The 14,857-nt window shown below is 32.5% G+C and overlaps 1 protein-coding gene across 1 annotated transcript in view; it reads right to left on the reverse strand.

Moving 5' to 3' along the window:
• NBEA (neurobeachin) overlaps positions 1 to 14,857 on the reverse strand; it is a 655,079-nt gene that overhangs the window by 439,230 nt on the left and 200,992 nt on the right. Inside the window, exons 23-27 of the mRNA XM_029938475.1 lie at positions 14,130 to 14,347; positions 11,453 to 11,606; positions 5,528 to 5,536; positions 3,040 to 3,220; positions 754 to 884 (exon numbers count right to left, since the gene is read on the reverse strand). Of these exons, the coding sequence (XP_029794335.1) occupies positions 754 to 884; positions 3,040 to 3,220; positions 5,528 to 5,536; positions 11,453 to 11,606; positions 14,130 to 14,347 (693 nt within the window). The remainder of the gene's footprint in view (positions 1 to 753; positions 885 to 3,039; positions 3,221 to 5,527; positions 5,537 to 11,452; positions 11,607 to 14,129; positions 14,348 to 14,857) is intronic.

Here is a 14,857-nt window from a genome sequence, read left to right on the forward strand (position 1 = left end):
CATTTTCCTCCAAGAGTAGCACTTAAGCTGACGCTAGAGTTGAATGGATTTTAGCTAGATGTGAAAAATTTGACCCTTCAAGTAAAGGGAACCTATGAAAAAGTTTGAGGGCAAAAACAAGAAAATCCTCTGATGAACTAAATAGTCTATCATGTGTCTAAAATGGTGTAAAAGCAAGAAGGCAGGCAGATGCAGGCTGCAGTGGGAGAAGTACACATGGGTCAGACAAGTAGGACCTTAAAGGTCGTGTTGATAAAACTCTGGATGTGAACCAAAGCGTCAGTTCGACATAATGATAAAGAGCTAATTCAAAATAAGGATTACTGGTATACTCCAAAATACACTATTCATTCATTTCCTGGGAACTCAATATATATATTTCAAATTATGAGAATATCTATCCTCAAAAACATATCCATTTAAAAAGCACATTATTCATACATTCAGCTCTGTGAAAATACATTTAACTCTGAAGAACCATAGTAACTACAAACTTCCACAGCTAAGTGTACTGATAACCTTATGAAATTCCTATGAAGTAGAAATTATTAGTATCTTCATTCAAACAAAATGTGTAAGTCTCAGAGAGGTTAAATAATCTTGGTAACACAGTTGTGAAGAAGAAAAGCCAGCACCAAAGCCTACTAATTACAAAATCCTTGCTCTTTCATTAAGCAATACCATGTCACTTTTCTCTCGTATAAAAAAAAAAATTAAAGTACATTATATTTAACATAGAAAACGCTGAATTACCTTTGAGGCTGCCGTGGCAGTCACCCCTTGGGGAGCCTCCTGAGGCTTACTGCTGCCATGGGAAGATCTGCTGCCCCTGTCTCTCTGTCTCTGCCGACATTCTAGACAGTTCCTCACAGCAACACAACAAACTATTTACAAACCAAAGCCATATTATTAATATAAACTGTTGACTCTGACATGTTTTAAAGAATTGCAAGGTTCTTTTTTTCTTTATTTCTTTCTCTTATCTCTATCATTCTTAAGATCAAGTAGACCAAATGGATATTTTTAAAAATTATGAAATATTGAAACATACAAAACATATGTGTAGTTAAAAAATAAATACAACATACCCATATACTACCAACCAGGTGTAAAATGAGATTACTGAAGCTCCCAATTTATCCCATCCTTAGTCTATACCCCTCCATCCTTTAAAATTCTGAATTTCACAGATCAATACAAAACTTTTGAAACTTCATATTCATATTTGATAAACTGTTTTTACTGACAAGCCTCTTTCTGTGATGTGACTACTTGGTGACCATGCTGGGCACAGCTTCCGAGTCAGGCAGTGACACAGGGGCTCAGCAGAGGCCGTCCCGAGGCCCAACATCCACCTTTCTGCACGGTGGGAATGTCTACAGCCTTGTCAATAAGTATTCAGTAGGTATAAGCTTTTTATTTATTTACTTATTTTAAGCAGTCGTATTAATAAACAATACAGACTCTAGAATCCGACCATCTGAATTTGACTGTGTGTAATCTTGGGCCGACTGCTGACACCATGTGTGCCTCAGCTTCTCATCTGTAACATGACTTTAAATACACCACCTTCCTTAGCAGGGAGAGGTAAGTGAATTAATATATTTATAAAGTGCTTCGAAGAGTAAATACCATATACTGATTTAGAACTGTTTGCTTCATTATTATTCACTCATAAAACTTTCCTGTGGGTGACCAAAAGCAACTCTGCTTGGAAATACTGGGATAAAAATGAAATTGGTAGTAAAGGTTTGAAATATATTTAAATATTAAAGTTCAGAATAAATAACTTCTGGTTTTATGATACTGAGATATTTAAAAATTTTTTTCTCTTCTCACAAAGTTCACTGTCAGCTATTGTTAAATATCAATAGATACGTCCATGGTGACCACAGTAAATTATCCTACACCTGTTAGTTGTCAGAGAGATCTCAGTGTTATGAAATGATTCCACTTAGACTGCTCATCTTTAAAAAATGCAAAACAAACAAAAAAACTAGGTTTCATTCCATCATTCTTAAAGTAAGTTATTATTCCTACCTTGGATCAGAAACAATTTATCCCATGAAACTACATGCATGTAGATTATTTTCTTTTCTTTTACTATTTTATTTATTTTAGAGAGACAGAGATTACAAGCTGGGGAGAAGGCCGAGGGAGAGAAAGAGAATCTCTGGCAGGTTCCATGCTAGTGCAGAGCTGGACCTGGGCCTTGATCCCACAACCCTGGGATCATGACCTGAGCCAAAATCAAGAGTCGGATGCTCAACTGACAGAACCACACAGCTGCCCCAATTTTTATACAACTTTTAAAATTATGGTTAATAAAAGTATACCTCAGAAATTTCCTTCCTATTTAATGCTTTACTTTTTTGTGTCCCACTCATGTTCTATGGCAAATATAAAAACAGTAGCTTTCCGGTCCCTTGTAAAGACTAAGTAGTAGTATAAACAAATTTCCCTTTAAGAAAGGTAAGATAGGTAAGAATGGATGTAAAGAGATAAACTACATTTACTAAGAGTTTTCAGTGATAATTTTTCTTTGCAACATAGGATAGTAAATGAACAGTATGGATATAGCAATGTTTATTAGTGTTAACTTCTCACTCTGAGAAACAGTGACATAGGCATATCAGTGTTATCCTTTGGCATCTGTGTATACAAATTATGTCACTGGTCTTCTGACACATTTGTAGGTCAGGACAACTACCTTCTGCATTGGTTTATCAAAACAACTACTAAATGGATTCACATTAAAATCATGTCAATGAAAAATGTTATAGTCCTATTGATTTTGAAACAATTCAAAATATATTGGATTTCATTTCAAATCACAATCCTCTAGAGATGATCAATTTCAGTACATTTCCAATGTGAAGATACCATAATTTTAATTTAGCAATTTTCAAGAATCACAAGGTGATCTCTCTATTACATAATCATTAACTTGTATCATCAATACTTTATGTATCACAGAACATCACAAAACTAATCTGTAGGTAATTATTTAACATGCACCATTATTCTTAACAGACTTACCTAGCCTTAGGCACTGTCTCATTAAGCCTCCAGAAGACATGTTTTTTTCAGCTTCAATCTCACTAAAATTTAGAGAGCTGGCAAATACCAGTACGTCAACCATGGCCATCAATCGGCTGAGGAAGGTTACTGCTGTCTCAGCTGACATGCCTTGTGTCACTTCAATATTTTCCAATTCCGTCTTTAAAAAAGTAGAAGATTTAAGTCTTGTTAAAATTTGGACATATAATACATATTCCTATATACTATAGATAAACAGTAGTTCAGTATATTTAAGCATATTTTATAAAGAAAATAAATATAAACTAAAACTAATTCCATATACAAAAGAGCTGGTTATCAAATTTAATTAGATTACCTATGAAGTATCCTTAAATAAAAGAAAAGTTCATTTTTAAAGCCAAGGTTAAAGTTAAATATCGTCACTTATAAAAACTATATTCCAAACTTAGGATCGTTCCACAAAGATATTTAGAAATGACTACACATCTATATTTATATTACTTCTGTCTTATTTTATTAACAAAGATGTACAACTGATACTTTCCTGAAGACTTCACTGCTGTTTATAAGAAAGATATGCTTACTTTCTCTTTACTATAAAGGTATGATAACAGGAAGGATATATGGCACCTCCAGGAAGCCTCAAAGGAGATGACTTTCAAATGAGAACCTATGACAATTTCCTACCCATTTCAGAATAAACTAAGCCACTAAGTATCTCATACATACAAAGAAAATCTAGAGTAAAACAATTAAGAAAGTCATTAATTCCTCTACAGCTATTAATTTGTAGCCTATAAGATACCAGCAATAAGAAGAATCAATAGCATCCTAGTTGGGTACAACTATACTTTCTCTAAAATACTATGATAAAATATAATTTCTGCTTTCAAAGGGAATGTTCCAAAGTATTATTTCTGGAGATGTGTAACTTTGTATTTTGTAAGCAACAGCAACATACTGTATTTTATTTTTCATTCTGTATTATATAACATTTTAATTATTTTGGTTCATTATACCTAGGCCTCATTTTCTCAGTGCCACAAGGGGATAGAGAAAAGAAGGGCCTTATAAATAAATACTACTGCTTAATTTTTCTGAAAAGGGGCACACTAGCCATATTGATTAACCTTACTTCTTCACCAGATGATAAATTCAACTACAAGGTAAGCATATATTTATAGATATCTACTCCTATTTAATGTTCCATTTTGACATTGTTTATGCCCATCATTCTACCTAAACATATTCCTGCTCACATTAAAATGGAAATGTCAGCAGGAAACACTGATTGGAAAAAAAAAAAGCCTCTTTAAACACTTCTTGTGCACAAGATGGGTAATAAAAATGATAGGTGACGACTGCAAGCACTACATGACTAAACTTGATTCTAAATGGGGTATAAAATGTAACAACCTTTCTTCCTTCCATTTAACAGCAAAACAGTGTTAAAACCATTCTCTCTAAAATGAGCTTGAAAACAGACAAAAATTTGTTTTCAATTGTTGATTTACATTCTGTCAACTCTATCCACAGAGTAAAGAAATAATTTATTACTTGGATTTCTTAAATACAGATCCCTTATTTCCTAGCACTTCATTGATGTATAGCATTGTTTCATAGCAGGAATTAAAAACCTGTGATCACAACACAACAGTTTATAATAAAAAGCAACTAATAATAATAATTTCACATAAGTCCCATTTTAAATCTCAGTTAATGTGTTTTGTTATGGAATGGAAGATCTGGCCACTGCTTAGGTCTATCAAATATTCTAAATAAATCTTCAAAAATATTAGAATTCCAGGACATCTATAGATGGATTCTCAAAGAAATTGATCATTTTGAATTACTGAAATTATAATAAATCTAACTCATTATTATTAAATGGTCTTATTTTCATGTCTTTTGTGACATGCCTAACATTCAAAACATGCTTTCATTTTTAAAAGCTGAACTATTACAGAAATTATAAACAAAATTTTATCATCCATGTAAATTGCCAAATTTTATTTGACCTAAGCAAATAAAATTTTAAAATAAAAAGCGTTCTTAATACAAGTGACCAGAAAAGGAGTTCTTATTAATTCTATATAATTTATGACTTTGATGAAATGTTCTATAAACATTGTAACATACATTTAACAATAAAGTTCACTCACATATGATTATTACTGAATCTTAAAATAACAAATATTCCAACTAATTTCCTTTTAATGCAACCAATTAACTACTGATTGTACATATGACTGAAATTTGTTTTCATTATAACAGTTTAGTCTAAAGGCTATTGTGGGTAGGAAGATAGTAGTTAATCAGTGCATAGAAACAAAATCCTTTTAATGAATCTTTTAAATATACCAAAGATACGTCTAATATTAAAGATGGTATGGAAACTCAAAATACAACCAAGTCAAAAATTTCATAAATAAGTAAAAATAAAACTGAAAACTGAAAACCTGAAAATTACTGAAGTAATACTAACCTTAGAACCCTGGACATGCATTAGACAAAACAGACAACAGATCAAAAAAGTACAAGAAAAGGAAATTATTAAAATTAAATGAAAATACAATGTAAAATTGAAACACAAAATAATATATTTTAAAAGTATATTTGATTACTTTATTAAAAGCAAAGTTCTCAGAAGAGATATTTCTTTTATATATTATATATGATTAAGATTAATATCAAAATTTAGACTAATATTTATTTTTTTCATTAGAGTAGCTCTGCCCAAATAATATATACAGTTCATATACTAGAAATTATGCATACTCTTTTATAAAATAAATATATTTTCTCAGTATATGCCTAAGGAGGTATTTTAGTAAATGAACTAACATGATATCTCTGTAAAAGCCCTAACTCAGGAGTGGTTTAGGCAGTAGGAAATAAACTATTTAAACCAACCTTCCAGATTTTTCATTAAGGAATCATGTTATATATATTTTTTTAATACTTGGAGTTCTTCCTGTAGATCTAAATCTCCAGGAGTTAAAGAATAAAATACTATAATGATTATAACTTAAAAGCCACTTTCCTTTGCTAGAAAAGAACTGACTGATATACTAATGAGGCCTGCATGTGTACTAGTTACATATATACTACACTGAGCTTCTGAATCTTAACTAAGAATTATATTCAATATATTCAAAATTTGACTAGAATTAATTTTAGGAATAAAAGTCATCAATTGTTCCTAATCTCTGATCTTGATAACAGCATATGTGAGCATAAATTTCAAATATACCATTTTCATGGTACTCTGTATAGGAAAACACATAAAAGTCCTCTGAGAATACTAAAGTTTGAGATAAACAAAATAAAGATTAGTAGTTTTTCCACACATTCTAATAATGGTAATTAAATATGATGGTAATTAAATATAAACTAAGTTCAACACTTTATTATCATATTTGACAGAAAATACTGCTCTTTTTTCATGATTATGAAACTATTAGGAAAGCCAGAAATATTTGTCTATTATTTTCTTTAACAGAGAAAAAGAAATCATATAAGACACTATATTAAATTCTAAACATTCAGTGTTCTGGATGGCTGACCAAAACGATCAACTTAAAATCACAAAGTGATTATGCAATTTGTAGTTGATCCATGTTCTTTGCTTCTCTTCATTTTTTTCTACAACTCCTAATTTTCATTCATGACCAACCTGAACAATGCATAAAGAAGAAAAGAAAGGATTCACTTGACTAGTCATAGAAACAACAAAAATAATGTCCGTTTTCAAAACCAAAGATTAGTCAAACCTCATACTAAGAGGTTTAAATTTTTTCTGTGACTACTAAAGTTAAAACCACTGATCTAATTTAGAGACTTGAAACTATTTTCGTAATTTATTTTAATGCCACATAGTTAACCTAAGCAAAACTGAAATTTCAAAAAGTACTGCTTTTTCAATGAATATTAAGTTCAAGGTGTTCACTATAATATAAATATTACATGAGTATACTCTTTTTTTCCTTAAAGTTTCTACTGAAATGTTTACTTACAAGTAAGATTTATCTAAACAGTTCAACTTGTCTTGTGTGATGATATAAAAACAACACACAACTGTTATCCCTACTGTGAAAGAGGACATTTCTGTAAGATCCCAGAGCAGAAAACAGACCACCATGCTTATCCCACTGGGATCACAGACAAAAAGATTATACCATGTTAGTCTTCTGCCATCAAAATGAATCACCTGTCATGAATAAATTTGTCTCAAATATCCTATTTTAGAATTCTGACTATGACAGCATTATTTTATAAATGAGAAAATTGTTCTATCATGATACAATTCTGAATAAATAGTTCCAAAAAGAACTAAATGAAGGAAACACTAAGAGCCTTCTCCAACTCTTGAGCTTTACGTATACTACTTACCCTAATTTTCACAAACTCCCTGTTCGATAAGTATAATTAATACATTTTCATAAATGAAGAAATTGAGAATGTATTCATATCTAGTAAGTGGTAGAACCCAGCTTACTATAACAGATTTATTTTATGCCAAAATGCATATACCTTATATCAAATCCTTAACTTCAAACAGATTGTGTATGAATCTCAATGATGATGGGAAACAAGCCTGTTTTTCATGAAAATGAAAAGTTTCCATAATTATCTGAGACCCATCTTTATAGTGAGAAATGGAAAAGACATTCCTGAATTGGGCTTTGTATCATGATTTTTTTCAATGGAAAACTATAAAGAAAATTTAGCATTAAACTGTTTTTGAAAAGGCTACCCTTCATCAACTGAATTGCTTCTGGACCTATGTGAAAAAAAAAAGTTGTGCATTTGTTTGGGTGCTCATTTCTGTGTTTTTGTTTTGTTTCACTGAACTATGTCTAAGATACTACACAGTCTTGACTACTGTATTTAATACAGAATGAGTCTTTCAAAATTATTTTAACTATTCCATGTGAATTTTTTTTAAATAGTGTTTATATCTACAAGAAAAATTTGGTGAGATTTTGATAGGAACTACAATACATCTAAACATCAATCTGGGGACAAGTGTTAACTTTTGTTATGCTGAGTCTCCAACCCGTAACATGGTATAGTCTCCAGTTATTTAGACCATCTTTGACTGCTTTTACCAGTTTTTTGTAGTTTTCAGAGTTAAGGTATCATATATTTATTCTTATATTTACAACTAAGGATTTCATATTTGAGTGATTACATATGGTATTGCATTTTTAATTTCTGTGTCCATATGTTCATTTTTAGCAGGTATAATTACAACTAGTGTTACTGTTGACCTCAGTAAAATAAAAAAAGAATACTTAGCATTCTACCTACCCTCTCAAAATTAAATACAATTTCAACATTAGACATGTCAAATACTAGGAAAAATTAGTACGTCTGAGTGTGAAAATTACGTAATTTCTAATAGAACATAAGGGTCACAACATTCAAGAAATTGTTCTAAAAATTAAACTTTAATTAATACTAAGTCAAATTCAAGTTGTTTAATAGAAAAGGTGGGGGTTAACTTAAGCTCTAACTATTGACTTTTAAATGTTCAGGAATAAAGTTTTCATACTGAAGCATTATACTGTGTTATAACAGTTCTATTTTCTGTGAGGATTATGTTCTAAGTCAGCAGTCAATAAATAATGACACAAGTAAATGTGCCTTTCTTTATAAAGTTTTCTTGAGGCAAACCCACACCTATTCCTTTATTTAACTGTATATGGCTGCTTTTGCCCAGCCATAGCAGAGTTGAGAAGTTGAGACAGATACTATATAGCCTATAAAACTGAAAATATTTATCATCTGAGCCATACAGAAAAGTTTGCCAGCCACAGCCATTCACCATTATTCATACTTATTCATTAAACACATACATGTTTTTTTTTTTAAATCACACAAGCCTAAACAAAATCATGAGATCCCTTAAACAGCAGTTTGAAATGTTTCCCTCTACATATATCTAGGATTGAAATTATAATTATAATGGCATCTACATGACAGTGTCCCCCTTTGCTAATCTGTGTACTGATCATGTTTTCTTTTTCACTTATTCCTTACAAAATTCTCTTTTGGATTTTTACATTTAAAACTAAGCCAAAAATCTTTCTATCTATCCAGTTCTAATTTTATTCATTATTCAGTCTCCTCTTTCCAAACTCTCTCCTTCTACTACATTACAATTTTTACCAGGAATATCACACAAGCAAGTAAGAGAAAACAGTACTCAGCAGTCAACAGCAATCACAGTTCTGCTAGCATAAAGTGGAGAAAAGGTTCTGACTCGATCTTTTAAGGTAGCAATTTCTTCAAAGAACATAAAATCAGCTATGGTGTATAACCAGGCATAGGAACAATCAGTTAATGGACCAAAATGACAGAAAGATAGAGAAATAGAAAATGAAGAAAAATTTCTACAATTGAATGATGTCCTAAATCTTAAAAAGTCTGGGCAAATAAGTAGTTTCAAAGTGCAAAATATAGTGAGCCAAGCTACAAAGGTAATAGTTTTGAAAGTTAAACCTCAAAATGTCAATATCTTTATTATATTTCTTATTATAAAATAAACTATAGACAAACTTGAAGCTTATTGCAATTTTAATACCTACTACTAGTTTTATATAGGGATCATTTCCAGTTCTGTACAAAATTTTAAAACAATGTTACAAAGTAAATTTCAATGCAACTTTTTAAAATTTCTGGACAACAAATGACTGTCTAGAAAATATTGAAGAATTTTAGGAATGCCTGCTTGGCTCAGTCGGTCCAACTTCGACTCAAGTCATGATCTCATGGTTTGTGGGTTTGAGCCCCGCATCAGGCTCTGTGCTGACAGCTCAGACCCTGGAGCCTGCTTTGGATTCTGTGTCTCCCTCCCCCTCTCTGTACCCTTCCCTCGCTCATACTCGGTCTCTCTCTGTCTCAAAAATAAACATTAAATTTTTTTTTAATTTAAAAAAGATTAAAGAATTTTATATGATAAAAAATGCCAGGAGAAAATATTCATTTATTCAGTTCTGAATGTGTAGAAGGGGAAAAAACTCGCCCTACATCAATATTAGAATGCATTTTAAAAATGATATACAACCCTCAGTTCACCAGAATTTTGTATAAATCTCCAGACGAAATCAGAGATTAAAGAAAACGGATGGTACATTAATCTCACAGGATGTCCACATTCCTTACATCACTGTTTTTTCTTCCTGGCTCCATTTCCTTGCTTACTTGCTAATTCAGTTAAGGCTCTAATAATGATGACCTGATCTGCTGCACTCCTTCTTGAAATAGCCTGTTTGCCTTTGTAGACTTCTTGAATATATCCATGGATGAAATCAAAGTCTATGTGCCTGTGATGGGGTAGATATTGTGAGGATACAACCTTTTGCTGCTAATATTTAATTCAATACTGTTTTGGGTGGGGGTGGTATTGCCAAACTATAGTGAGAAAAGGAATCATGTAGGAAAAGCTGGTTAATAATGAAATAACGCCAGATTAATCTGGAAACACTGCTGCACCAACTACAAGACATCTTAACATAAAAGCAGGTTTCTCTTTGGAAAGAGCATACTTTTTCAGCTATGGATTAGTTTCCAATATGGTGGCAGGAACACAGACAATATGAGAAGTAGAGTTCTACATTCTACCCTATCTGGGCAGGTAGCTATGGAGTGTAGTTTTTTAATAGAAATCAGATATTTTTTTAAAATTACAGCTAATATATAAAGTTAACACTGACCTGTTATATTTTAAATATATACAAATAAGTGCCTTTCAAAGTTATTAATACATTTCAATGTTTAATACAGAATAAAAGATAGCTATATACATATTTTAAATAAATGCTGAGCTAGTACAGTCAGATGCTATTAGATTTCCTATGTCTATAAAATTTTTTTGAGGTTTTTAAGGATTATGAAATTGTTCAGATAGCATAAAAATGGTATGTTATTTATATTTTTCCTATCTGAAGTACCTAAATTTTAAATAAGAATTCATTAATTTGGTTCCCTTTTGGAAGCAAATTGTTAGCTTCAAGATTAAGTTTCAGAGAATAGGAGTATAAAACTCCTATATGTAACTTAAAATAATATTAAGTTTAGAAATAATATTCCAAGTAATTCATGTAATAATTTGCATATCTAATGACCGTTTGTTTTCTAAACTTAGATTTTAGATAGACAACATATAGAAAATAAAGTTATTTATAGTTATGGCTCTTCTTCAAAGGTATTCATCAAAATTACCAGAGAAATTTTTTCATAAACACACACAACTGAAACCCAACACTGACGAAAGAAAAGGGAAAATGTTTCCTTAGGTGAACATGTCTTGTTAGAATCCTTATGTTCAGAGCAGAGAATACTGTGGACAGGCTCTCATCAGGTAATTATAAAAGACACCACTAGATGGAAGCAAAGTACTTACAGTTGGTGATGTGGCAGCAGAGAGCAAAGGTAAAATTCCTCCACAAGCAATGATGATGTTGTCTACCATTTGGGAAATGAGGTGAATTGTGTTATGTACAAAAATAATATTTTCATTGCTATTGACAAAATCCATCACAGACTTTGTGGAATGGCTAAAAAAGCACAAAAACAAAACACAAATGAACATTTTCTTAGCTTAATGTTATCTGTAACATTTATAAAGTTAAAAATATTGAAGAGCTAGGCAAATTTAAAATGGAATTATTAGAAAAGAAAACAATTCACAATTGAGATATAATATTACCAAAAACAATGTCCATCTCTGCAGATCCTAGTGTATTAATTCATTTCTGGGTTTCTGCTTTTAAAATACAGTGCTATTAACTAGATTCAAAGACAAATTATTAGGTCAATGAATTTAGCTTAAAAAGTTTATTTTCACAAAAGCTTGTTATTTTGTGTTGTAATAAGTTTCCCTTATTTACCGTCCTCAGGTAATCTAGATGGATAAACTCCAAGTGTACCTTTCAGGTAGTTTCTGTTTGTTTTCTCACCAGATTGCAGCCCCACCTGTGAACCAGCCATATTAAAAATGTGTACTGCCTGTCACAGAAGTGACATTATGGGGAAATACAAATGAATCAGTAAAAATTCAAGGACTTACTGAATTAAAAAAGGTAAAAGACCTTAAAGGTCAGCACTGTGGTTTTCCCACACAAAACATGCGATGTAGATACCCTTCCAAATATACTGTGTTAGTCTGATGCCTGTCAGGAATATGAACGGTTTTCTAATGGGGAAAAAAAAGAAATTGCTCCATGATCAATTTTAAGTCAATGATTCTCACTCTTCAGAATTGTGAACTATCATCTACAATATTTTAGATGGCAAGATGTCTGCCCTGATCCTAAAAATAAGTGCTATCTTTTAAAAAATGAAGTAAAATTCTGTTAGGGAAATTTATGAGAGCTCACGAAAATAGAGACAGACACGTGTTCTCTGTGTCTGTGTCATGTGTCACTAACTTGAGGACCACTGATATTACAATTAGTAAGTTACACTACAGATCTCCATTGATGTCATGCTAACAGTAACGTATCTCACTGTGTTCCAGTTTCATTATTTACCATCCCCAGGTAATTTAGCATATAACAACACTAACAATGGAAAGACCATCGTTTCTATCACTTGAGCAGACTAATGACAAACTAGTCAACTAAAATGAGAAATAAAAGCTTTCTATAGCAGACATCAACTGTTCTCCATAATAGTTACTCCTTCTTCCTGCTCACACAATCTAGATTTTGTTCTATTGTTGAGCTAGATCAAGTATAGGAAAGTTTGGCTTTACCCCAGCTACTAGGTTATTAACCAGTCTTGCTCTATATAGACCAGCCATTATAAGTCAGTTCCCTTTTGCTGATGATTGAGTTCTAGCATGTGAGAGTAAGGGAAAGATTTCTTGAGGGCTTCTTTTAGAAAAAAATTAAAGGGAGAGAGTAAGGAGCAAGAAAGGGGGAAATGTAGAGGAAGAGGAGGAATTGACAGAGGAGAAGGAGAAGGGGAAGAACATGGGGAAAAGAAAACAGCAAAGAGAGGAGGAGGAGGGAAGAGGGAAACAAGGAAGAGGAGGAACGAGGGGATGAAGGACAGAGGAGAGCCCCTGCCTTCTAGTTTGGGCAGGTTTCCAACGCTGAAGTGGTGCAGGAGTTGAGTCAGCCACCTTGAATCTTAGAAAGAAAACACGGAGAGCAGAGAAATCTCCTTGAGTCAGAGCACATCATGCCACTGACTGTTTAAGTCAAGGACAGTGGGGCACTCTTGTTACAGCCAGCAACTTCCTAATTTCTGTGCATGTGCTCTTTAACTGCTTAAGTCGTCAAATGTCTGCTATTAGAAAATGAACTGAAAGTGAAGCAGGGTAATGACTTAATTTATGTAGACTGTTTTCTGTAAGTGATTATATATGAACTGATACTAATGAGTTCAAGGTCAAGGGCTCTAAAAATAGATATCCTAAGGTGACTTTATATTTTAATACTATATAACTTTGTTACTCATGTTAAATTTATTATATTGTATTAATTTTAACAGAAAAAGAATAAAAATGTGGAAACAGCTCTGAACCAAAATTAAACCTTTTTGTTGTTGTTAAGCTCCTTTTATACATAGAATAGGCAATGCCAGATTTCAAACCTTTACTTTTTAATTGTCCTAAATTCTTGAATACCTTTTGATTTGAGCCGCAGGCCTTATAAAATCACCTTTATGAAAACACTCATGTTTCTATAAAAAATTTTAATGTTGGATTATGGTTTTTTTAAGTTCATTAATTTTGAGAGAGAGAAAGCGAGCACAAGTAGGGAAAGGGCAGAGAGAGGGGGAGAGAGAGGGACAGAGAGAATCCCATGCCAGCCCTGCATTGTCGGTGAGAAGCCAGATGTCATGGGCTGGATCCCACAAACCGTGAGAACATGACCTGAGCTGATATCAAGAGTCGGACACTTAGCCGACTGAGCCACCCAGGTGCCCCACAATGTTGGATTATTTTTAATAAATTCAGTTTGTGAGATTTTCAGTGATGCAGTTCACTATAGATCTAATGATATCAGTAATTTAAAATACTCATTTTCTTAAGTGAAAGTTGTCTTATTTAAGAAAATAAATATTTCTACCTCCTCCAAACATGTACATCTGTTTCTAATGCAAACAGTAAATCGGTGAGAAGTCGCTGGTGCATTGGAGACCATTTAAACTCAGGAATACGAAACATTGTAGTGCGTGGACCTGGGCTGAACTGTCGCCGCTGCTCCTCCGTCATCGGCATGCCTCGGAACCCTAAGTCAACTCGGAGGTCTCTGTCTTGTTGTGTAATAGACCGGCCCTGAACAGCCTAGGGAAAGAAAAGGTGAACTTCTGTGGACTGCCAAAGAAACACGTGATTTCAAAAAGAAAACATTAAGTATAGTTAGCTGAGTGAGGAAAGCTTTTGCATATAACTTTGATAGGTTAACCAATTTTACACGTTATTCATCTGGTGATTCCATGAACAGAAACCTTTATGAGCTGAAGAGGCTACTATTATTACTTTTATTTTCCCGTTTCAAAAACTAGGTAATGAAGTCAAATACCTCTAGTCTAATGCCAGGGTTCACATTGAGAACCAAGTCCTCTTTACCCTTGTTCATGGAGTCGTCATATTAGATACATCGCTCACTTATGAAAGCGAGCATATAATTCACACTGAAGCGTACTGGAAATATGTCATCAACTAACTGTACTTAGAAGCACAAGATGAAAAAATATTACTTGAACAGATCAAAGTTAACTCAAAAGTCTATTTTACTCACAATACTTCAATTTAGAAAAAATAGTACATGTATTTGACAAGTTAGAAAACCAG

The sequence above is a fragment of the Suricata suricatta genome, chromosome 4, assembly GCF_006229205.1.
Source record: "Suricata suricatta isolate VVHF042 chromosome 4, meerkat_22Aug2017_6uvM2_HiC, whole genome shotgun sequence".
NCBI lineage: Eukaryota > Metazoa > Chordata > Mammalia > Carnivora > Herpestidae > Suricata > Suricata suricatta.